Source organism: Heliconius melpomene, chromosome 17, assembly GCF_056956725.1.
Source record: "Heliconius melpomene rosina isolate 202511_hmr_F chromosome 17, ASM5695672v1, whole genome shotgun sequence".
In the NCBI taxonomy this organism is placed as follows: Eukaryota; Metazoa; Arthropoda; class Insecta; order Lepidoptera; family Nymphalidae; genus Heliconius; species Heliconius melpomene.
The window spans coordinates 4,005,151-4,030,233 of NC_140405.1; the positions used below are offsets into that span (position 1 = coordinate 4,005,151).

The window sequence follows — 25,083 nt, forward strand, 5'->3', positions numbered from 1 at the left end:
GTAAAACTGGAATTTGTTCTCTGCAATTTTCTAGTAGCTTAGTTTTAATGAATTATTTATAGTGTAACATACTTGGAATCATACATATTTATTTACATATAGTAATTTTATTTAATAAGATTTTATTACAATTGGCATTTATATGGTTTATTTAAATAGTTTACATCTTTCTTCCACAACGTTGAATATTGTTATTCGCAAATTAATTAATTATTTTATCAAATACTGTCAGTGAAATACAGTACCATATGTGAAAAAGATTAAACATCGAAATATTTTCATACCTTGGTAAAATATGAACTATTATATTTATCTAATCTAGTGTGGTTAAACAAAACAATAAATGATAATTCAAAGATATGATTTTTGTATATTTGCGTAAATTGTCATGTTATTGAATTAAACAATTTTTATTCTTTATTGGCATGATGTAATAAATTATATTTAAAACTTGATGTTATGTCTAACTTTTTTTGTCGTTTGAAACAGGATAAAGAGCTGTGTTCCTTAATTTTAACTTAAAAATAATATAAGATTTATATAGAATGTTTCAATGGGACAGCTGTCGTTCTATTTCTGAACCGAGGGGATGTGTTTTGCTGACTATTCATTGTAAAATGCTACTAACACTGTCTGTCGTATAAGATGTGACTTGAATAACCCAAGAAAAATAATTTAATTGAGATTTCCATATCATATCATTTTAAATTTTGCGTACAGATTTATCAAGAGAACCATGAACTGCTTAACACCCAGAAGTAGGAGACGTAAATATGCAGAAGAAGCGAATGCCCCACCCTATTATCCTCAACCACCTTACAATCCAGATTTTGTCATGGAAGATGCCGCCGTATTGGTTTTACCATGCGGTGTTCGTTATTCTGTACGCTATTCTGTAACATGTTACAAAGGCGAGGATGTCGACGGCGAGCGGGGACGCCGCTCGTTGTACGAGGGCGTCAACTGGACGCCGGTGAGTGCGCGAGTGTGTCTCCTTGAGTGCATCGCGACGCAAGCTCTAGCTGCGCCTGCGCATTAACACTCTGTCGTGTGTGATTTGTTTTTATCTATGTATATAAGTAACGTTAGGCGTTCATACTTATTTTCTTGTGTATATGTTTTCTATTAAAAATCGAATGTTTTACGCGATTAATGTTTGTTTTCCTCAGTTAAACACTTTAGGCGGTACAATGTTCAAAATGCATCAGTCGCACATACTAAGATCTATTTCAGGGAGTTCGGTGGCCGTATACGTGCGTTGCTCATTTTAGACGAAAACATGCGTGAGCTCGGCCGCGGGGGCTCACTCGTTGCGGCCACCATAGCCGCGTTACATAGCCGCTCGGTTGTAAATGTGAAATCACAACCGTTCAATTCACATTTGGCTATCGAAGAAGATAGTAATGCCTCTCGAACTTCAACAGCCAACAATATTGAAGAATTTAATTCTAAAAGGATCTCTGAAGCAAGCGATCGTCCGCTATCAACTGCATCTGAGGCATCAGAACACTCTGCTTCAGTTAATTCCAGCGAGGAACCTCCCCCACAAGAGAGTACGTAAATGACGTTGTATGAACGAAATAATGACGTAGCTTTGTACTGGAACGTAGCCAAATTTAAAATAGAGACAAATCGGTGACTCGAACAGAATTTGTCGTTCAGTGTCGTTTATCGGGAGCCTCATGTCCGACCAAGAGTATCTTACCGAGCCCTTTGATGAGGAACAGGAACGTACGACGGTGGGCTACGTGCACCCCGCCGTACGTTCCTACATGTACTCACCAATGGGTACGTTAAGCTAATTTTAAGTTGAGCATGAGGCTTGGTCATTAGTTAATTTCCAATATTTTTGTATCATAACAGGCGATTCCGATAGCCCTGATGAAACTGCAGTGAAATGCACTGCTTGGACGAATCGTACCGGTATTCCCGCGAGAGCAGATTCTTCAGACTCCGACAGCTCTACAACAGAAGATGACTCAGATGAACATGCATATGAAACTGGTGCAACTAATGCAGATTATAGGACTCTGACACCTAATCGAAGGGATGATACAACACGTTGTGATAATGATTTCAAGTGGATGCCGACTTGTGAAATAATGGATGATAATGGGGATTCTCCTCTTATGAACACACGAATGGAAGACTATTCAGCAGCAAGCTTAGATCGGCGAAGACGAACGTCTGGAAGTCGCAGTGACCGAGATAGAAAAACCAGATCGTCCCTATCGACCAAACCTCCTCAGCATCCTACAAGTGGTCGCGCTTCCTCACGTCCACGTCATCCTAATAGAAATCAGGACACACCACCTGATGCGCAACGTCGATGGAATTCATACGAACATTTTCGCTATCCTGAAGGAGGCTGGTGGCCTCCTATGTGTTGGTGCCACGGGCCTGTACCCCCACCGTGTTATATGCAAGAACGGACATGGCCTTCACATCCTTCTTTAGCTGTACCCTTGCGTACAAATAAGGTGCGGTCTGTGTGACAATATAAAATGTGTAAATTGTTGAAGTTTAGATATGTCATCTAGGTTATTTATATTAAATGAATAACTTAGAATATAAAAAACATTTACCAAAATCAGCTGTAAATTTGATTGCTATGTTGTGTTGCAGAACGATGCTGAAGACCGAGTGCGCCGACTTGAAGCAGATAAGGAGAGTTTACAGCTGCAAGTGCAAGTATTATCAGAGCAAATTTCCGCACAAAGCGAAAAAATGGCAGAATTGGAACGATCGTTACACGATGCAAGACAGCGACTTGACGATACAGAGCAAAAATTACAAAAGGTAAGAATATTGTCTATTATACTTAATTTTATTATTTTGAACCCCCAACGAAAACAGAGGTCTGTTATAAGTTTTATGTGTATAGGTATATCTATATGTGTGGGTCCCAAGCATTGTAAAATTATAATAATAATCAGCTTCACGCTGTATCCCGCACACGTCAGGGTAAGCAGAGGGAACCTAGTGTTAAGATCCTCCGTTCCCCATTTTCTGCCGTATTATGGTGGCATTATGTGTTGAGTGAATTGTAAAACTATTGGTGTAATATGTGCATATGCCACATCCTATATAATTAACTAGCGGCCCGCTCGCGGTTGCACCCGCGTGAACTATGTTATTATTAATTTCTGTCTCCATGACTACGTCCTAGTGACGTTATACAAAATTTGTTACTCCTAGAATTTGTAGTAACGAAGTTTCATACAAACTTTCAACCCCAAAAACAACCCCTTAGAAGTCGAATATTGCAAATTCCCGTCTTAGCGAGCACCTACGTCCTATAAGTAACCCCTATGCAAAATTTGAGATTCCTAGCACATGTAGTTTTTGAGATTTCGTGATGAGTGAGTGACCTTTCGATTTTATATATATAGATTACTAGCGGCCCGCTCGCGGTTACACCCGCGTGAACTATGTTATTATTAATTTCTGTTTCCATGACTACGTCCTAGTGACGTCTATGCAAAATTTGAGACTCCTTGCATTTGTAGTAACGAAGTTTCATACAAACTTTCGACCCCAAAAACAACCCCTTAGAAGTTGAATATTGCAAATTCCCGTCTTAGCGAGCACCTACGTCCTATAAATAACTCCTATGCAAAATTTGAGATTCCTAGCACTTGTAGTTTCTGAGATTTCGTGATGAGTGAGTGACCTTTCGATTTTATATATATAGATAATATGTAGTAGCAATTTCTATTACGCTTGTGATTTTGACATTTGTTTATTATACGCTTGACATTTTATTTATTATATATTCTACATTGCTGTGATACAATGCCTAGTAAAATTTCTATTCAACTCGCTAAACTTCTTATCGTGTTAAGAGACGACTGTCCCAGTAGTTATTGAATAAACATGATTGGTGTGGGCTGCATAGTTTCAAGCGGAGTACGCTATGTTCCTTAACAAGGCACACCAGTTGGTAACAGTGTGAAACCTACGTTATTTATACATAATTCGATTAAAACTTTATTTTCACTTAAGTGTATGTATATTATTTCTATTTTTTGTAAGTAACGAAAACTTTTTGATATATTTGAGTAATTGGTCAAATATACATACACTCATACCGACTTTTACTAAAAAAAATTAAACAATTTCTTTTAAGAATATGATAAACCTCTTTGGTAAGCTTTTATGTAACAAGATAAATTGTATGGGACTTATGAAGAAAAACAGCCATATTTTATATTACAGGCTTTTACAAAGCTTATACTGACTAAACTTTTAAACTTTGAATGTAATAAATGGTTGTAAGTTTTGATGCTTATAAATAAATTTTACAGTAAGATCTGTATTGCTTAAAATTGACTAATAATAAAATATCAAGTTTAATAAGGTATTAATATTATTTTTATAGTACGTTCTTATAACGCTAACAACTTATATTTTGTAGATACTATCATTTTCATGAATAAATTATATTCCACTAAAAGTCCTATAAATATAACATTTTCAAAGTTGCTTCTAATTTATATATGATTTTGAATTTTCGCGACTCAATATGTAATATCCCGAAAATGAGCAGCGGAACTCAACGACGCGACGCGCAAAGTTAAAGTATGCTTTTATATTATACACATAATAATATTTTAAAAAATAAATTATTAATCTATCTGAAGTTCTGACATAAGAAAAATCTTATAGCTTAGTGGTTCTAATCTTTCAAATACGATAAATATAAATTGTAAATAACAAAAGTCTGGTTTCCGTCAAGAGTTAGATACATTTATTGCTTCTCATGCTTACTTTAATAGAACAGAGATAGCGTATTTAAAACCAAACGATGAGGTCATACCACGTGTGGAAAATTAATAAAAGAACAGGCCTACGTGATGTAGGTATACTAATGTTTACTTTACTTTAAGACACAATAAAAATTATTTTTGTAAAACACAGATTCAGCTTCACGCAGTATCCCGCACACAGCGGGTTAGGCAGAGTGAACTTAGTGTTAAGACGCTACGTTCTCCACTTTCTGCCACTATTTACGGAAAAATAGTAAAAATAGACATACTTAAAATATGTAAAGTCCATGTTAGTATACATAAAACAATACTCTAGTCTCTAACATTCATTGTAACGTAAAACAAAATGACGTGTTCAGATTCAGATTTTATATCCTAGAATAATGATATAACGTTTTTCATTACGTATGCAAAGCATAATAGTAGAGGCGTATTTTTCTATGCATGGAAAATATTAAAAACATATGGAATTATTGTCCTTTGCACTCATCTCAGTACTTATTTTATTATATAAAATGACAATTGAAGCCAGTCGTGCTCGTGGGGTAGGAGCTCAAGTGTGGGACTGTAAACCTTGTGGATTTTGGTTGACTGATTGTGGGTTCGATCCCCACTCAGGAAATGAAATAGTTATTTAAATATATGTTTTCGTTTCTTCGCTCTGGTGACTATGCAAAGCGCGGCGTAGAGTTCCGCCAATCAACACGCAATGTCTTTAGAATTCGGCGGAAAGTGGGGAACGGAGTGTCTTAACACTAGGTTCCCTCTGCCTGCCCTCCTGTAATTCAGCTATAATTCAGCTTCACGTTGTAACCCGCACATAAAGCATAAAGTTGAATTATTTATTTTTTTATTTGTATCATATTACGTTAAATAATAGTACAAATAAACGCTACTACTTTTTCATTATTTGTTTACAACGTGTAAAAATAGAGCCGTGCCCGTGTGCAATCTCAGTTGTTTCTTTGACCTATTTTATAACAAAATTACGTGTGTACTGCAATAGGAACGCAAATAACCAAAAAAAGTAAAACAAACTACGCTTTGATAGCTCTAGCGTGCGCTATTTAAAAATAGAGCTAAAAACTAGGTAGTGAAATATTTTTTAGAATTATTTTTTCTCTTTTAATATATTTTTAATATATGTATATGTTTTATTTGAGCGTGTGGCTGTTAACGCGACGGTTGTAGGTTCGATTCCCACTCGAAGGAATGAATTATTATTTATTTATAAACAATCGTTTCTTTGGTAATAAGGCAAAGCGTAAGCGGTTCCGCCACTCAGCACGTAATGGCTCGGAAATTCGGCGTAAAGTGGGAAACGTAGTGTCTCAACACTATCTTGCATCTGCCTACGTTGTTATTTGCTTGATACAGCGTGAAGTAGAAAAAAATATGTATTTACTTAACTATACGTAAATGCATAATTGTAAAGTTGTAGCTGTATATATCTTTTTGTGTTACATTTTTCATTTATTAAACGTATTATGCGAAGCAGGCGTGGCGTTTTGCTCGAGATAAGAGTAAATGCAGCTATAAAATGTGTGATTGATAAAGTTTCTTCCAGAGGCCGACGCTTGTTTGTTTCAGCATTGCTTGCTTTGGTGAGTAAACTTTTAGTGTGCACTTGACGTTTTTCAATAATATACGAACGTCATGCATTACGCCGAAATTATATTTAAGTGAAGATTCTTAGATTTTTTTTTAGTTTCACGCTATATCCTGCATTCAGCAGGGTAGCCAGAGGGAACCTGGTGTTTAGACACTCCGTTCTCGTTCTCCTTTTGACACCGAATTATGCAGGTATTGCGTGTTGAGTGGCAGATCTTAACTTCTCGAATGGAAGTCGAACCCACAACCTAAAACTAAAACGAGCAACTAAAAAGATTATTGATAATGTTATTAACTGAATGTCTTATCCGGAAATATTAATCATCTTTTCATCTCAGGAAATGTTACACCGTTTATTAAGATTTGAATACAGGACAGCAAATCAAAATACGTCTTATTGGAGTTTTCCGTTTGCCCGCCACAGTAGGACATCCTTTACACTGAATACAAATGCGGATGTTTATTTAGATACATTAGTTCCTACCTCTTGCGTAGAAATAGAAACAGAAATAGCTGCTTCTCAGAGGTGTTCCTTATTTGTATAAAGGCCCTTATATAGGTGTTCCTTATTTGTACAGTGCATACGTTTAGGTGTCAACAGAAAAAGAATTTTACACTGGCCTGTGAGAGTCCACAGAGGAATGTGGGTCAGGTGTAATTATGCGCATTCCTGGGCGATGTGCCGGCCTTTACTTTACGCTACATATATAACACGTTTTAATATGATTAAATATATTGATATGTATTATTAAAACAGAGAGCAGATTTAGACAGTTAGAATAAACATTGTTAAACTTATTCAATTAGTTAGTTAGTTAAATGAACTATTAGTGTTGCTAGTAACGAAAATTACCGCTTGTTTAATAGTCTTTGTTGCCAGATTTAGACGGGTTTATTGTATTGGCCAAGATTAATCGGCACCTACATAATTATTGTACATTCTTCACCTACAAGCATATTGTATACTATCGAACCGCTCGTGGCTTCGCCCGCTTGTATTGTTTACACAATTATTTATTTTTTCACTTGCATGTCATATACCTACCTATACTAGTTTTTTTTATCACCTTCACGCTGTAACCCACACACAGCAGGGTAGCCAGGGGGAACCTAGTGTTAAGACACTCCGTTCCCCACTTTACGCCGAATTATGGAGGTATTGCGTATTGAGTTGCGAAACTCAAGGCCGCCTTTTGCCTCGACACCAGAGCAAGGAAATGGAAATATAAATTTAAACAAATATTTCATTTCTCGAGTGGGAATCGAACCCTCGAACAATTTGTTTACAATCACACTTTGTGCCCCTGCGCCACCACTGGCCTCAAAGTTTTCAAAGGAGATGCAAATCAGAAAATTGACTTCTCAAATTAACAATTCTATTTCTGTCTAGGAAATGTTACAACGTTCGTCGCTCGAAACACAGAAATTGGAATTGTTATCGAAATTAAGTGAAGTTCGATTACGAGTCGCCGAGCGAGGACTTGTGGAGCGCTCGCCGCCTCCGGAGTCCACGCCCGTCGCGAGGCCGGCACCCCCTCGGGTAAGATGATTGTTGAAGTTACCTTACGATAATCTAACTATATATACTGTACAAATAAATTAGCTTGAAGTAGAAATTTTCTATTAATAATGTTTATATATCATTATTAATAGAAAATTTGTGATTATTTTCAAAACTATATAGGCGTTTTTAATTTAAATACAAAGTAATCGATTTAATTAATTTAATATTAATAACCGCAATAACAACAACTTTGTATGATATTTAAACTTTAGTAACATCAAGTCCACACTTCGGGATACCTTTTAACCAAACGATCGGAATTGCCATACTAAATTTAAACTTTTTACTTTTGTCCTCACGCCATGCTGAGTAGTTTAACATATTATGCGACAATGCACCTACAATACTTTTACTTAAAAACCAAAATTATTCGTAGATATATATAGAATATTTTCAAAATAGGACAGTAGAGACAAGCGGGACTCATTAGTCGCGCTCAGCGGCTCTAACGAGTACTTAATGATCCATGTAAGCGTGGATAGACGTAACTACATATTCCATTTATAAGGGATAATGTGTTAACTCGGATAGGGCTAATACGTTTGTATCCTGGGTGATAATATTAAATCGTTGTTTTCCCTAAATAATAATATGTAATATTAAAGATTCATGCAATATTGTTTTATGTTTTATAAGACAAAATGCTTATTTTTTATAATTTTATCAGTTTTTTACTTCAACAACTGTTTATAGGCAAGTATAACTTAATTTAATAAAAGTTTTACCTCACTACCGTAAACTATATTAACTGAAGAAAAGAAAAAATCTCAGCGTAAACAGTTGTAAATATATATTTTTTGTTTTTATCGATTTTTTAAAATAGATAGAATTGCCAAAATGTTTGTATGGGACCACCTCTGAAGCATGATCTACCTACCATATGAAAAAGAATCATCAAAATACTATTTTTAATTTCTTGAGTAATGGCGTATCATACATGGTAAAAATAGTCGATTCGATAAACTCCTCTTTTTTGGGAATCGGTTAAAATACGCTTTTCACAATTGCGTCAAATATTTACAAAATAATAAGAGTTCATGATTTGAAACAAGAATGTCGACGTTTTTATTAAAAATGTTTTTAATTGAGCTTAGTGGTATTTGTTTCACTCTGGTTTTGCTCTTAAAGATAATATTTATCTGCCAGCGGTAAATTACAATTCTTGTTTTTCTTTAGAAAAATATATACCATATTTTATTTTCTTTTGTGGTTAATGTTTTTCTTAATTTCATAAGTACTTATAATCCACATATGTAAACAATATCTGTGTTGAAAAAATATGAATTATTTTCAATATCACGCTCTATCCCGCGTCTAGCAGGGTAGGCAAAGGGAGGTTCCCTTTTCCTACCGCGCTAAGACTAACAAGACATGATATGTGCAATGTCTCGAAAATTGGGTGAAATGTGGAGAACGGAGTATCTTTACACTAGGTTCTTACCTAACCTGCTATATGCGGGATACAGCCTTAAGCTGAGTTCATTAATAGTGATAAGGTCGCCTTTGCACGCTACAGTTATATCCATGTCAAGGTATTTTGTTTATAAGTACCTAGTATGCATACGCCTTAGGCACTATACATATGTATGCAAGTATGTATATTGTATATATTGAATGAATAAATATATAAAGCTATTACATCGCCCACCGTCTTTACTACTTCTACATTTTAAGGATAAAATAGAAATAAATCAGCTACACGCTGCAACCCGCACACAATAGGGAAGGCAGAGGGAACCTAGTGTTATGACTCTCCTTTCCCCACTTTCCGCCGAATTTTAGAGGCATTGCGTTTTGAGTGAAACCATTTAATTAAATATTTAATCTTCTCGAATGGGGATCGCACCCACAATCAGTCGATTTTACATTCGCACTTTTGTGTCAGTGCGCCAGAATTGGTCTCTGGCCCGGAAAATTAAAGTTTACACTTTAAAGATGCCTGGCAGATATCGTTTATTAGTGACTAGCGGACGCGCGCAGCTTCGCTTGCGTATTTAAGGGTGAATTCTAATAACCCATGAAACATGTGTTCAATGAAATTTTTTTAAGAGTCTAAATTTCAAATTTTATAAAAATCGGTGGCGATTTAAAGATTTTTCCATACAAACTTTAAACCCCTTATTTGCACCCTTAGGGGGTGAATTCTAGAAAACCATGAAACATATGTTCAATTAAATGTTTTTAAGAGTCTAAATATCAAATTTTATAAAAATCGGTGGCGATTTAAGAATTTTCCCGTACAAACTTTCAACCCCTTATTTGCACCCTTAGGGAGAGAATTCTAGAAAACGATGAAACACGTGTTCAATTAAATACTTTTAAAAATCTAAATTTCAAATTTTATAAAAATCGGTGCCGATTTAAATTTTTTCGCTTATAAACTTTGAACCCCTATTTCACCCCTTTAGGGTTAAAATTTTTCAAAATCCCTTCTTAGTGGATGTCCAGATTACGAAAGTAAACTTTTGTCCAAATTTAACGTTTCTACGCACAGCGGTTACGGCTGTGCGTGCGTCTTACCTCAGTCAGTGAGGACAAGTCCTTTTATATATATAGATAAGGTCGCTTTCTGTACATTTTATATATGCTAATATGTTTTCTTTAGCTGTTCCCTACATAAAACTTTAACAATTTCTATGTTCATGTTGCAGACGCCGCCAGCCAACTACGGACGCCAGATCGAGCGCAACACGCACGTATACTCGTCGCTGCCGCGCGGGGCGGGCGCTGGCGCAGGGGCGGACGCGCGCGTCGCGTTTGGTAAACACTCGGTGGTGGATACTACGCGCGGCCGCGGACACTCTGTCCCCAACCTAGGTCACTACGGCGTACAGCGACTATAGCTAGAGTCTATCCTGTTGATATTGCTGTAGAGACGCTTTTAGCTTGTTTCCCTTTGGCTCGAAATCGATCTCGTGTTTGTAGGGACTTTTATGTTTGTTTTAAACATCTAATTATTTTTTTTTGTCGTTTTAAGATTGATATTTTTTGCGTATAAATATCCTAAGCTTTTTCTTCACGTTTATCTCTGTTTAGAAATCCACCACATATGACATATTATACTTACTTTTATTTATGATAGTAGTTAATATTCCTATTTATTCCATAAAAAATATAACTTTTAAAAAATAACTAAATCTTTAGTCCTAAAAGACGTAGCCTTTGCTTTATAATAAATGAAACTGCTTGGAGCATCTAAATGTCTAAAGAAAAGAACTTTATTTCAATAGAAATAGGGTCTATTTCACCAAGACCAAATCCTACCATTAATTTAAATTAACAGTAGACGTTATTACGTTAGTTGCTTAATATTAAGTTTTATGAGCTGTCACAGTACAACGAAACTACAGTACTTAGAAATTAATTCATGTTAATATTTCCAAACTTAAAATCCTTTTACTCTGTCTCGCATAATATATACTTAGTAACATTTTTTTTTTAAAACATGAGAATATGTTGTATATTTTATATATTTACAGTGATAAAAATCTGGTTTATACTAATTTCGCACTGGAAGTTCGCGTAAAGATTAACAAAAGGATTGTTTGCAATGTTTTTTTTAGAACTCATTCAAGAGACGTAGCTTAAACTCCATAATATGCTAAATATACATTTAAAAGCTTAATAGGATTGTTCATAAATTAGACAAAGCCAAACTATTTATATGATAATTAGCTGCGCTATAGCATGATCTTTATTTCTAACAAAATAGAATCGCTTTTACACAAACACCAAAATCTCTGGGTCTTAAAATAAAGTATACTATGTTAGTTGCTTTGTACACTTGCGTCTTATTTCCTAATGTTCTCATAGTAATTTTAAATGCTGTACAATGCTGTTCTTTTAGCTTTAAAACAACAATAAACAATAAATTGTTTACGTAGACATGGCACAGAGGCTTCTATTAATGTTATAAATCCTGCAACTTTTTAAATCAATATTGAAGTAGCGATATTTGTGTACTTTATTAAATAAACATGGAGATAACGTAACATTAGTAGGGGTAATAGAAATATCGTTTATTAAAATTTTCCAATATAGCGCTCACGAAAAAGTACGGAAAGATTATATTTGGCAAAATTTTAAACGCATGTTTTGTCAATACAAAATAATTGTATTGTCAATATTATATGCTCTTTTTATTAAGTAAATTAAGGGTATTCTAGTCACCCACACAGTCTAGGTTCTCCGAGTAATTTTCATTGTCACAGATCACAATTTACTTTGTCTTTTGAACTATTTTACTAGGTTACTATTTAATAGTTGTGAGTTCAATCTTCCTTACGCAAAAAATAAGAATAATCAACAGACTTGGGTTCCACCATCTAATATGTAATGTAAGGCTTAGTGATTTAATTACATTTTAATAATTTTCACTTCTTTCTTGTGATAAGACAAAGAGCGGCGTTGAGTTCCGTTACTATACTATACAATGCCAACAGATTCTTCCCGTGATACCTTTCCGTGAATGTGTTAATGTCCCGTTCCATAATAATGTTGCATGAACCCGGGCGGAACTTCCCCTCTCACCCAGCTATATGGGGAAAGAAGAAGAATAAAATAAATATAATAATATTTGAAATTTTCAATACTAGCGGAAAAAGAAGAAGCCATCCCTCGCAGCAGCCCGTCCCCGTCGCTGCGCGAGGTGCGCGCGCGTCTCGGCAGTGGCGTGCGCCTCGAGGGCGACGACCTTGCGCGCTCCTCGCTGCGCGCCTCGCTGCCACGCCAGAGGCTGCAGTCCATGCCTTGGTAATACTCAGTCAATGCAGTGTCTTGTCACTGACGATACCGTTACGATTCTCTCTGACGATACCATTGTACAGTAGAAAGAAGAGGTCATCCCACGTAGGAATTTATTCTTGTCTTAGTAAATAGTGTGCCTATAAATCAAAAAATCAAAAAATCAAATCAAAAAATATAAATATATTATATAAATATATATATCAAAAATATATATAAATAAAAAAAAATAGTTTTTTATAATAATTTGCGTATTATGTAAACTAAGAAACTTTATAACCGGTTAAAACTAACCGGCAAAATGTTCGAAACGTCGAATTTCCATAAATACTCTTTATACACGATCGATCCGGTTAAAGAGTTTCATTTAAAAATATAATTACATAACTTAACAGGCAAACAACAGACATAAGACAATGGGACTGCGAAACAACATGCGGTTGGTTAGAGAGCCTGGGACTGGAGACGTACGTGGCGAGCGCGCGCGCGTGGCTTTCTGCATCTGAAACACGCGGCCTCATAGCGTCCACGTCCCATAATACTATTGAAAAGGAACTAGGACTTAAACATCCTATGCATAAGAAGAAGATCGTGTTGGCTATCACTGATTTATTGGTGAGTGTTGTTGGGATTTTTTGTTGGTGGTGGTAATCCACCATGGTTATTTGTAGGCACAAAGTGTGCTGGAAAATCGACTAATTGTGGGTTCGATCCCCACATAAGGAAAAGAAATATTTTTTAAAAATTTATATTTTCATATATCTGTGTCGAGGCAAAGCGAGCAATGGACCGTCAGCTTTACTGAACTCTAGGCTGGTGCATTCCAGTATCAAATTGAACCATTTGATCATATACATCGTACAGCCGTTCGGATTATTGGGGACTCAATGGTCTGTGACAGTCTTGACACTTTGGTTTTGCATAGATACGTCTCCTTGCTGTGCGTTCTTTACCGCATTTATATGCCTTGTTTTTTTTTTATAAAAAAAGTGTATAAGAAGGTGTTATCCCCGCAGGGCGGGCATGGCGACCCGCTGCTCACGCTGGCGGGGCAGCTAGACGGCGCTTGGGCGCTGCGCTGGCTGGAGGACGTGGGGGTGTGCGGGGCGCGCGCCGCAGCCGCCGACGCCGCACTCGACGCGCGTGCTCTGCATCGCCTCACGCACACCGAGCTGCATGCGCATCTGCGCGTCACGCACGCACTGCACGCGCTTTCCATCCGCCGCGGTAAGACCACTTTGTGTTCTGACATTCAACACCCAGTATGTCAAATTCAGGTTGTAAATGGATTAAGTGTTTTACTGCTAAATTCTTTCTATTTACCCTGCTATATAATAAAAACTTTATGCTGTTGCAAACCAAAGCATACATTTATTTTCACATACTGCATATTTAAAGAGTAAATATAAGAAAAATAAAGAAAAAAATAACATTTGTACAGGCATCCAAGTCCTCCGCGATAACAACTTCAACCCAGAAACGATGATCCGTCGTGCCCCTTCGAGCGAGGTGGTGGGCGTGGGCGTGGGTGTGGACAGTGAGGCGGCGGACGGGGGTGGCGGCACACCCGATCTGGCGCGTTGGTCGTCGCACCGCGTCATGCAGTGGCTCAAGGAGATCGACCTGGCCGAGTACGCGCCCAACTTGCGTGGAGCTGGTGAGTATTATACAACCACCGACACTAACGATGGCCCAGTGAATAATATGTGAAACTTAAGTAAAAATATATTATTTATTTATTTTGCCGATGTAATCCACTTATGTTAACTGCAGGTGTACACGGCGGTCTAATGCTGCTCGAGCCGCGGTTCACAGCGGAACTACTGGCCGCATTGCTTAACATCCCCGCGAATAAAACATTGTTGCGACGACATCTTACACAGAGGTATATCATAATTTATTTTTTGTTTAACACTAAGAAGCAAGGGTATTGTTTGCAAAAAGAATTTATTGGTAAAACCTCGGTTTGTAGCTTTTCACCCGCATTTGAGACATTGTGTATTATCGAGTTGTGGCACTCAATGCACCCTTTACTAAAGCGTGGAAATAACAATAAATTATTTCCCCCGAGTGGGGATAGAACTTATAACTGCGTTTTCACTCAGAATTTCTCATGTCGCCACTACGTATTACTTATATATTTCAATATACTGTCATCTCTGAATATTACTTGATCTATAATAATTGACGTACCATTGTTATCTCTATTTAATAAACAACTAATTCTATTATTTTCTCTCTTCTATATGTTACATAAACATTTCATTAATTTATTATTAAATTCCTGATTACTGAACTGAGTGGTCAACTTACATTACTTTTTGTATTAAACAGTACTGTCCATAAGTGGTTGCTGCCTTTAGGTTAGGTGTAAATGGCTGCGCAGATTTTATTTAACATTTTTTTTTCTTACTTTTAATTACATGCTTCTGGAGCTTGCAATGCACAAAATCCCGAAAAACCTACTTCAGGAAGGCCATGAATCTTCGACCGTACTGTACTTTAACAATTTTTTTTATATTGTACATATTTTTGTGTTTAGATTCAACGACTTACTAGGGCGGGAAGTCATACAGCAGAAGAGGAATGCGGAACAAACTCTTGGATACCAACCACTCACAGCAACTACCAAATATAAGGTGTGTATACGATTATTTATTAATTAGATATAAAAAAACTAAATAAAATTATGGCGTTGAGTTCCGCTACTCAACACGCAATAACTTTGCCCCTACATCGAAGGAATGAAAATATTAAATATTTAATTTCCTCAGATGAGAATCGAACCTACAACAAATCGCATGTACATTACATACACACTTGTGCCCCAATACCACGACTTGTCACTCAACACAGTGAAGTTAAAAAAAAATATCATAATAATTTCAGGTGCCAAAGAAAAGCCAATTCTCACTAAAACGTAAGAAGAGTAAAGACGAGCTCGATCTCGGCGATCTTCTGTGTCCGCTCCATGACTCAGGTGACGCGCCGACATCGCCCGTGAGTAATGCACTAACGCACTAACAACACAATGTTGCCACTGTAGCGATATTTTCCCTAGATTTGGGTAGTTAAGACAATAGTCCGTTCCTCGGAACTTTACATTGCACCTTGTTTCGTTAGCAGATTTAGTAATATAATAAAAATATTTCGCACCTTAGAGTGAAATAAAAATTTGACTATAAGATATTTTTTGTTAAATTATAAGAAACCAGTAAAATTTTTATGGCTGTAAAGAATCTTTTATAGCTGTTCTTTTTATACAATTTATAAATATATACTTTTAACAAATATTTAAATAGAAGAAAAAGCGTAAAAAAGGAAGGTCTTGTTTCTTTTAAATAACAATCAATTTCATATTGATCAATAAAAATCAATATGAAAAATGTAAGCAAAGTCCGTCATTTAAGAACAAGGTGGCAACACTGACTAACATACACTGCCCTGCTTATATGAATTGAAATATTTAAATTTTTATTATTCACAGCGTGTGTAATAATTAAACTTCTATGAAGTCAAGTTTCTTATGTTCACTTCATATTTTATAATTATAAAATATTTTAAAGATATTTTTTATAGATAATCTTTTGAAATTGCAAAAGGACGTTTCTACTTGGGTAACGTTATATTTTTGTACTCAATAAGGCACATAAAAAAGGTATTAGAAGCTTTAAATTCACTGTAGTCGAGCATTTCACTAACAAAAAATATAACCGCGAATGGTGTGGACGGCTAACATAGTTTTGGTGTTTTGGTTATTAACACTTTATTATTAAGTAAAATTTTCTCGATACTTTAGCTTATTTAAAATAAAATTAAATCAAAATCATAATATCTATAGTAACTATCTGTAATATATGTAGAGTATATAGTGAACAGGATATCTATAATGCGTTTTGTTAAGAAAAAAGTAATCGTACGATTATGGAAGAATCCAAAAAAGTAAATCTTTTAATACTTGCATGCTATGATCTAATTATTATACATATACATTAACATAATTTCGTTTGTATAAACTAAACAGATGATGAAAGCAAAATCAGCAACAGCGGGCGTCGCGTCGGCTGTCTGTCCCCCGCGTGACGACGCGCGCGCGCACTAGTGTAGCTAAACTGGTCAAATGAGGTAGTATAGTGCAAAAATTGCATTAAATTGTATTTTACTTACAGGTACTCTTTATTGGTGGTACCTTAAATGTACATAGTCTTAAGTTTGTGCTATTATATATATTTACTTTGTTTTATTGTATAATAATTATTGGTAAACTGAAACAAAAGTCTTAGAGAAAAATAAATAAATTGTGCAAAAAAATTGAGTTAGATCTCATAAAAATAATCATACCTATTACTGATGTAAATGAGAAGAAACTTCTGTGGCAAAGATGTTAAATATGTTTTAGGTAATTTTTGCACTATCAATCTCTTGTAAACTAGCACAATAATAACTTTGTATAACATAATGGAACATTGTTTTAAACATATTTATAAAAACAAATCGTGTATATTTTATAATTTTACTCATTCTTGTTAACTTAGTGATATTGTAAAAGTTTGCCTTGAAATGCCTTGGTTTTTGCGGTGTTTGTAATTCATTGAATCACAATTTTAAAAAGCTTATTTCGACTAAAGTAGGATCAGTTGTTGAAATATTGAAAATAATTTATTAATATATAACCTAAAGCTTAATACAATCGCGGTTAACAAAATGAAAAGTGCACATTTTAACATTGGATATAAAGTATGCTCAATTTTTTTACAGTTACATGTTACATTATATTTTTAATATGCAACAATATTAAGAAACTTCTAAAAAAACAGCACAATATTAATTCAAGCTATGAATGTTTGTACCTTGGACTATATTTAGTTGATTATTTCTTCAAAGAAACTGACTTATATATTAATAAATTATTTAATGACTTTACTGTTATGTAAAGAAATAACATTTTAAACTTTTACTTCTCTTTTAGATGAACAGCCGTGTACTTATTATTTTATTTGACCTGTACATTTTATATTGTATATTTCTTGGTGCTAAAATCTACATTATAATAAATATTGTAATTGTAGTCCAAGGTATACAATACAGGTTTTAACTGCCAAAAAACAGTGTGACGTGCTTATAGGTTAAGGAGAAAGATATTTAAAATTATTTAAATTATGAACTAAAATTTATTATTAATTTTACAACATTAAAATTATCCGAAAATAACAGTGTTGCCTGACATAAACATTCCAATGTTGCTATATCTGACTATAGTGTCTATATTTTTTGGTTCCGTTTACATTAATTTAATGTATCAGTTTTTGCAAAGCTTTCAAAGCATTCAATGGTAAAATATTCGCATTAAGGTTATTTATGTAGTTAATTAGAAAATGACTGAGAAGTGACAATACAAAACTGGTCTCATTTCAATATGCTGCTAAAGTTTTAGAGTAGGAAATTAAAATTGTACGAGTTACAAATAATATTAATTGTTATTGTAGCTCAGTTATAGACTATTTAAAAAACTACACGTTGAGTTTTCTAAGAGTTTTCATTGTTAGTATTTAAAAAATGTATTTTAAAGTAGCTCATCAGGAATATTATTTTAAAATACAATTACTATATATGTACTTTAATAAGATACTGTCAAATGAACGACTCAAACCCTAATATCGCACAATATATTTATTTACATGTGTACGCATTTATAAATAATCTAGTAAAATAAATGTTGACGACGTAAATTCTCTTATAAAAGGAATAAATAATGTTAAAAAACGGAACAATTAAAAATTAAGCGGAGGTCCAATATTTGTTGTATAATTCGCACATGATATCATTTCATCAATAATATTTGGCATGATTATATATATATATACAAAATTTTGGACAATTTACTATAATAGTGATCCAAATCTGTTCCTAACACGATGTGCCAAATCTTTATGAATGTTGTAATCATTAATTCATCCTTCGAGGTTGCTGTGACTGATTCATTTTAGAAGAAACAACTCTTGTGGCAGCAAAAATTAATTAATCTTTATTCTTTATAAAAGGCAGGTGTGGCGCAGGGACACAACCGTAAATACGACGGTTTGGGTTAGATTTACAATGAAATATTTAATATTTTCATTTCCTTGCTCTGGTTACTAAACAAAGCGCGGCGTTAAATTCCACCACTCGTCGCAACGCAATTGTCTTAATTATTCGACGGAAAGTGGGGAAGGAGGTAGGTTTCGTCCTCCTATCTTACTATATGCAGGATACAGCGTGAAGCTAAAAAGAAAAAAATAAAGTTAATTTTAAAATGAACCAGTCTGTTAATATAACCTGTATAATGGACCCTTGTCTTCCATAGCTTTGTAATAATTGATAGGAATACTAAATGTTAATGGCGGCTTTACGTCACCAAAATAATGACAGCTCATTTATATACAAATATTGTATTAAATAGTTTTTACAATAAATAACTTAAATATCAAATGTAAAAGTTAATAAACACTGAATAAAATAAAACAATCTGCATTTTCATTCCTTATCGTTGAACAATAGTTGTGATTTACAATAATTTGAATCGGTATTTTTGAGTATTTTTAGTCCCTCTGAAATAAAATATTTATTAAATAAAATAATTATATGTATATTGCTTATTAGTTTCCTATTATTGTGTTATATTATATTTATATTGTGTTAAATTATAACTATCTATATATCAGTATATTGTTTTATATGTATCTAAATACATTTATTGTTTATTTTATTTATTTTTTTTACTAAGTCCACCACCCATCTTACCATACCTACCATATATTGAGTGGACTACAGTATTTTTTTATATTTTAATGTATATTGAAGTAATATTATATGTATGTTATATAAAATTTTCATTGAGTCATTCCGTCTATTAGCAAAAAAAACGCATAATGCGGTACAGTTTGCAATATAGAAGCGAATATCAGTAGAAAGCAATTATATTACTATGTAAAGATAATTTAAAACAACCTTTCCCTCTTCCTTTACGCCTGAGCTCCGCGAGTCTTTCAATTTCAGTTTCCTCTTCAAAATTTTCTTTCTTTACAGATTCGTCTTGGGCTTGCTTTAATAGAGATTCTTCCAAAAATGTTAGTTCTAGAGATAAGTAATCCGTTAAAAAAATAAATCATATTCTGTTATACTTTTAACGTTGTTTTAAATTAATAAAAAATCCTGACTATTGTCGGAATCTATGGAAGGATGAAGGTTATATTTTTCCATATTAGTAGAAGAATATTCTTGTCAAATTTTTCATCATAGGAAAAGTTCAGATCTCAAGCAGTTTTTAAAATGCAGAACATACTAAATATAGGTAACAACATTTGAGGGTAAAATGTGTTTAAATTATATTTAAATAGTTATACTTTGAACTTGCGACATTATCACCTCCATGCATCTTTCATTATTATAAATACTTAATTACAGTACGATACGATCGATGAGTTGTGGCCGTCCTGAAGTGAGGTTTTCTGAAGCTTCTTTAGGATTCCTGCACTCGTGAAGAAAATAACCAAAAGCAAGCAAAAATCCTGGTCATCAGCCGTTTTCAGCTAACTTCAGAGCATCCACAACGCATCAACTGTACTTTTCATAAAATACTTAACACATTCTACATCCTCAACTAACTCGTAAGTCGTTGGTCCATAGCAATCCAGGCCCCATGTAATATGTATGCAGCGGTGGGCCGCGACTTCGCCTCGGGCTCCATCAGGTTCGTGACTTGCTGCTTGCACTCCGTGGACAGCTGGTGAACGACGCTCGATCGAAATCGCCATTTGCGCATTACCTTATAATGTTAAATTTAAATATAAACATTTGTCCGAGTAGTAAGCCGAAAGTCATCACGTTTGTAGTCTCAAGCCAGAAAAAGATAGTAAGGAACTTTTAAATAACTAAACGAAAAAAGATCAATTTATATAAAAACATATTAAGTTTTTTTCGTAACTACTTAAATCAAGTAAAGACATAATTCCTACCTGTTTTTCATACAATTTCTTAACGGATGTCTCATTGAACGGTAGGGCTTTATTGAGCATTGTATACATAATGACACCAATAGACCACATATCAGCCAATTTCGGCAAATAAGGGACGCCTTTCAACACTTCAGGAGCCGCGTACGAGAGCGAGCCGCAGTAGGTCTCACTATACAAGTCTCGATCTCTCTGACGAACGTTGCGTGCAAAACCAAAATCTGTTATTTTTACGTTATAATTTGCCGTAATTAATATATTTTCACATTTCAAATCTCTATGCGCTACATTTAATGTATGTATGTAATGAAGTCCAGATATAATTTGTCGCATCCACAATCTACTCTGATTCTCGGGTACGGCGCCATTTTGTGCCAAAAAATCTAATAAATCTCCGTTTTCGGCGAAACGAAGGAAAATGAAATATTTTGCACGTCGCTGAAATATATTAGACACGTGGACTATGTGGGGGTGGTTCACTCGAATCAGAATGTCAAGCTCGCGTGGTAAGAACTTTGTCAAATAATCTCGGGGTGCTTGTGCTGTATCGATTACTTTGCAGGCCATTATACTGTGACGAGTCTCGTCAACCATATGTGTCGCTTTGAAAACCTAGAAATAATATTTTAATCTAAATAATCAGCTTCACGCTGTATCTCGCACACAGAAGGGTAGGCAGAGGGAACCTAGTGTTAAGACACTTTCCGCCGAATTTGGATTCGTTGCGTGTTGAATTGCGGAACTCAAAGACTGACTCTTGGTCTTGGTGCCAGAGCGAAAAAATTAAAATATCCTTAGAGTGGGGATCGAACCCACAAAACGTCCGTTGCATCACTAAGGAGTGAGCCCCTAGGCCACGACGGCTTCGTATAAAGGAAATAATATTTTTTTTCTGAATAATTAGCGTTGCTATAATATATTATACAACAAGTTATAACTTGTCTCTAGGACTTTTATATTTCTTCTACTTCCTCAAGGTACAGTCTGTGAAACTGGTGGATTAAACACAAAGAGCTATAATATCAAAAAGATATTTTTATTGAACATCTAGTTGACAATATAATTCATAGTATGCTTACTTTAGCATAGGACCCTTCACCAATTATTTTTTCTAAAATGAAACCTTTTTCTTCCAGAACTAAGGTATCGGACTGTGTTGTCGTCAGGTCGAGCTTTTCGGTTGCTGGACTCATTTGATGGAAGCCGATGTAACTAAATAGTCACATACTTATTATTTTATTTTAACTTTCGCGCGCAACATGATGTGTGTTATTATTATTTTTTTCGGACTGGTGCTGTTCAGTTTTCAGTTCTAATAAAATCTACATTTTAATTTTAATAATAAAGTAACTGTCAAACTAATGTTTGTTTAAGTTACTTGTCAATATTGTTATGCCAGACTTTTAGCGCTGTCTTAAAAATAATAACAATTTAACTTCAGAACTTTTTATTATACGGCGTGCTGTAGATTACCTTACTTATGATGACGTAGATGGTTTTAAATCAAAAGTATTCTTCTCTGTGGAAGGTTGTGGTACGGATACCTCTGTATTTTTCTGATTTTTTTTTTCGTCCTTCGCTTTTTTATAAGCACTTGCCTCTTGTGGAGTCCATTCTAACGTAAAATTAAAGATAGAATATGAAGAAAACAGTAAGAATAAACGAAATTAAAATGATATTTCAATATTTTGTAACAGTATCTCTGTTCTCACCCAGCAATCTTGTGTCCATGGCTATCCATTCGCTATTTATTATAGAGTCTATCTTTATTCTGTGGCAGTAATTTGGTTCCAACAATAATGTAACAAGCCTTTTACATTCGTCGGATAGTAATTCTGAATAACGGGTTCGAAATCTCCAGTTCCTAGTTATTTGTGCTTGATACAGCTGTTTTATATTCTTGTCTTCGAATGGCATAGCTCTGTTAAGCATAACGTATAAAACAACACCTAAAGACCAAATGTCCGTGGATTTAGGAAAGTAGGGAGAACCTTGCAATATTTCTGGTGCCGTATACGATAATGAGCCGCAAAATGTGTCACTCGATACATCTTTCATACTTTCGTCGACGCACATGCGAGCAAATCCAAAATCTGAAAGTTTGGCGTTTTGATTTGCCGTCAAAAGAACGTTTTCACATTTAATATCCCTGTGTGCTACTTCCATCTCGTGCATATACTGTATTGCGAATGCAAGCTGTCGCGTCCAAATTCTGGCTTGATCCTCTGGAACTGCTCCTTTCTTTAATATGTATTCGAGTAAATCTCCATGTTCCATGTATCTCATAAATATAAAATATTTGAATCTTCTTTGAAATATACTGTGCGTGTGCACGAGGTGGGGATGATTTAATTTAATCAACATTTCTATTTCTCTAGGAAGAAACTTTTTCACAAAATCTTTTGGAGCAATTTTAGTGTCAATAACCTTGCAAGCCAGTACTGATAGTTTATCGCTCTTATTCGGATTTCTATATTCCGCGAGGTAAACCTGAACAAATAGATGATAATATCAAAGAAAGATTGTTTATTTTTGTACTACTATAACACATTAAAATTGTTACCTTTGCGTATGAGCCTTCGTTAATTTTCTTTACAATTTTATACCCTCGAGTAGCAAGAGTCAGTTGTTCAGATCCACTTAATTTTAATTCATCAACATTATTCAGCTATATCCATATTTCACAATGAAAAAAATATATATTGCTAAATAAGTAGGTTTTAAATAAATTAAGTTCAAAATTATTTGAGAAAATACTTCACTTTAATTTTTGCCGCCATTTAATCAGCTTTCTTTTGTTTTGCTATTATGTTGGCAATAGATTTTATCATTTCACTAGCCTGTTTATAACGAAAAATAAAATTAATGTAATATATTTTACCTTTAACCATATGTTTACGATTATATTAAGCCACTCACTCTATACGTCGATTCTCCGTGTCTTCTCTCTAAAATGTCGCCTTGCCTCTTAGCGGGGTGTGCGTGTAATTCAGTTACTCTATGTCGTTCTTCTTTAGCTCTTTCAAGTGCAGCTGCTTCTACTGCATTTAGTGCTAAAATATAATTTTAAGTAATTAATATATTGTCTCTTTTAAACAATGTATGTAGCTGTATAGAAATTTCGTCTTACTAGTAAGTCTACTATCCATAGCAATCCAGTCTGAACGAAGTACTTGGTTCGCAGTATGCCGTAGTCCTGGATCCGGTTCTAGCAGATGCTTCACAATTGATTTGCATTCCAAAGAAATAATACTTGCAACTCTTGACCTAAATCTATACTTTTTGCTCATCTGCTGTTCATAAAGTTTCCTCATACGTGTGTCATCGAACGGCATTGATTTATTTAACATTACAAACAATACGACTCCCAAAGACCACAAATCAGTTGGTATTGGTAGATAAGGTTTCCCTCGCAATATTTCTGGTGCTGCATATGACATGGAGCCACAATACGTCTCGCTTAAAATCGGTTGGTCGTCTTCATCCACGCACAACCTCGCGAAACCAAAGTCGGACAGTTTAACGTTGAAATTTGCAGTTAATAACACGTTCTCACATTTTATGTCTCGATGGCTTATTTCCAATTCGTGCAAATACTGTAAAGCTAAAGCTAATTGCCGAAACCAAACCCGCGACTGGTTTTCAGAGACGCAACCATTCTTAAGAATATATCCTAAAAGATCTCCGTTCTCACCGTGACGCATGAAAATATAATATTTGGTTTTTCTTTGAAATATGCTATGAACGTGAATTAGGTGAGGATGATTTAGGTGAATTAGGACGTCAATCTCACGAGGTAAGAATTTAACAACAAAATCTTTTGGGGCTTTCGATGTTTCGATGATTTTGCAAGCTAAAATTATTTTATTGCCATCTTCTTTCGCTGAATATTCCGATAAATAAACCTGTCAGAGGAAATTACATTAGTATGGTCTTTTAAGAATAATGAAGCTAGATAGTTAAACTAATGGAAGTCACCTTAGCGTACGCTCCTTCGCCAATGAATTTAGCTAATTTATATCCTTTTGCAGACAAAGTATTTTCTTCAGATACAGTAGTTTTCAATTCGGTCATGATAATTCAGACGCATTAAACATTGAACACAGCGCCATACATTCCCACAAAATTTATCTTGACCACAAAACTTCACACATATAAAGATGGAGGGCATTTTTACTTTTTTTAAAATTAAATTTTATTAAATCATTATTAATTTTGATTTGTGATTATTGTCAGACATTACGCTAGATTGACATAAAACGTCTATTTCTTAAATAGATATTAAATACAGAATAGGCTATCAAATGCGAGCATAGATACATTACTGCTTTTTACTTCATTGTCACAATAGTTGCTTGTATAAAATCAGTACTCTACTATAGAAGTTAATATGTGTTTCTAATTA

The 25,083-nt window shown here is 34.6% G+C and overlaps 3 protein-coding genes across 9 annotated transcripts; 1 reads left to right on the forward strand and 2 right to left on the reverse strand.

The window, feature by feature from the left end:
* The first annotated feature begins 1,144 nt into the window (after nucleotides 1-1,144).
* On the forward strand, nucleotides 1,145-19,191 carry Liprin-beta (liprin-beta 1). 6 transcript variants are annotated; one of them, XM_085201045.1, is made up of 13 exons: nucleotides 1,145-1,553; nucleotides 1,864-2,480; nucleotides 2,626-2,799; nucleotides 7,771-7,920; nucleotides 10,596-10,761; nucleotides 12,540-12,696; nucleotides 13,083-13,302; nucleotides 13,704-13,914; nucleotides 14,129-14,344; nucleotides 14,461-14,572; nucleotides 15,230-15,326; nucleotides 15,577-15,687; nucleotides 16,712-19,191. In XM_085201045.1, the coding sequence occupies exons 1-13, from the start codon at nucleotides 1,280-1,282 to the stop codon at nucleotides 16,787-16,789; spliced, it is 2,583 nt and encodes an 860-aa protein (XP_085057171.1). In that variant the 5' UTR covers nucleotides 1,145-1,279; the 3' UTR covers nucleotides 16,790-19,191. The 6 variants fall into 6 exon arrangements, with proteins under 6 accessions (XP_085057171.1, XP_085057172.1, XP_085057173.1 ...); XM_085201046.1 differs by having other exon boundaries at nucleotides 15,577-15,667; XM_085201047.1 differs by having other exon boundaries at nucleotides 10,596-10,704.
* On the reverse strand, nucleotides 16,779-22,274 carry LOC146529880 (testis-specific serine/threonine-protein kinase 3-like). 2 transcript variants are annotated; one of them, XM_085201055.1, is made up of 5 exons: nucleotides 22,152-22,274; nucleotides 20,682-21,290; nucleotides 20,332-20,491; nucleotides 19,675-19,800; nucleotides 16,779-19,274 (listed from the first exon to the last, which is right to left on the reverse strand). In XM_085201055.1, the coding sequence occupies exons 2-5, from the start codon at nucleotides 21,270-21,272 to the stop codon at nucleotides 19,201-19,203; spliced, it is 951 nt and encodes a 316-aa protein (XP_085057181.1). In that variant the 5' UTR covers nucleotides 21,273-21,290; nucleotides 22,152-22,274; the 3' UTR covers nucleotides 16,779-19,200. The 2 variants fall into 2 exon arrangements, with proteins under 2 accessions (XP_085057181.1, XP_085057180.1); XM_085201054.1 differs by lacking the exon at nucleotides 22,152-22,274 and adding an exon at nucleotides 21,758-21,890.
* LOC146529881 (ribosomal protein S6 kinase alpha-4-like) lies at nucleotides 21,703-24,984 on the reverse strand. The gene is made up of 6 exons (XM_085201062.1): nucleotides 24,657-24,984; nucleotides 23,809-24,583; nucleotides 23,598-23,731; nucleotides 23,242-23,346; nucleotides 22,391-23,168; nucleotides 21,703-22,293 (listed from the first exon to the last, which is right to left on the reverse strand). Exons 1-6 carry the CDS (start codon nucleotides 24,750-24,752, stop codon nucleotides 22,157-22,159), a joined length of 2,025 nt encoding a protein of 674 aa, XP_085057188.1. The 5' UTR covers nucleotides 24,753-24,984; the 3' UTR covers nucleotides 21,703-22,156.
* Between the last annotated feature and the right edge of the window lie 99 nt (nucleotides 24,985-25,083).

Excerpts from the sequence above, each read along its gene's own strand:
- LOC146529881 (XM_085201062.1), bottom strand. The coding sequence starts at position 24,752 with ATGACCGAATTGAAAACTACTGTATCTGAAGAAAATACTTTGTCTGCA. Across the intron at positions 24,584-24,656 it reads GCGAAGGAGCGTACGCTAAG|GTTTATTTATCGGAATATTC; the intron begins GTGACTTCCATT and ends TTCCTCTGACAG. Across the intron at positions 23,347-23,597 it reads ACGGAGAATCGACGTATAGA|CTGAATAATGTTGATGAATT; the intron begins GTGAGTGGCTTA and ends ATATGGATATAG.
- LOC146529880 (XM_085201054.1), bottom strand. The coding sequence starts at position 21,871 with ATGAGTCCAGCAACCGAAAAGCTCGACCTGACGACAACACAGTCCGAT. Across the intron at positions 21,291-21,757 it reads GTGAAGGGTCCTATGCTAAA|GTTTTCAAAGCGACACATAT; the intron begins GTAAGCATACTA and ends TATTATTTCTAG. Across the intron at positions 19,801-20,331 it reads TATGGACCAACGACTTACGA|AACTAACATTTTTGGAAGAA; the intron begins GTTAGTTGAGGA and ends ACTTATCTCTAG.
- Liprin-beta (XM_085201045.1), top strand. The coding sequence starts at position 1,280 with ATGCGTGAGCTCGGCCGCGGGGGCTCACTCGTTGCGGCCACCATAGCC. Across the intron at positions 1,554-1,863 it reads GGAACCTCCCCCACAAGAGA|GCGATTCCGATAGCCCTGAT; the intron begins GTACGTAAATGA and ends GTATCATAACAG. Across the intron at positions 13,303-13,703 it reads TGGCTATCACTGATTTATTG|GGCGGGCATGGCGACCCGCT; the intron begins GTGAGTGTTGTT and ends TTATCCCCGCAG.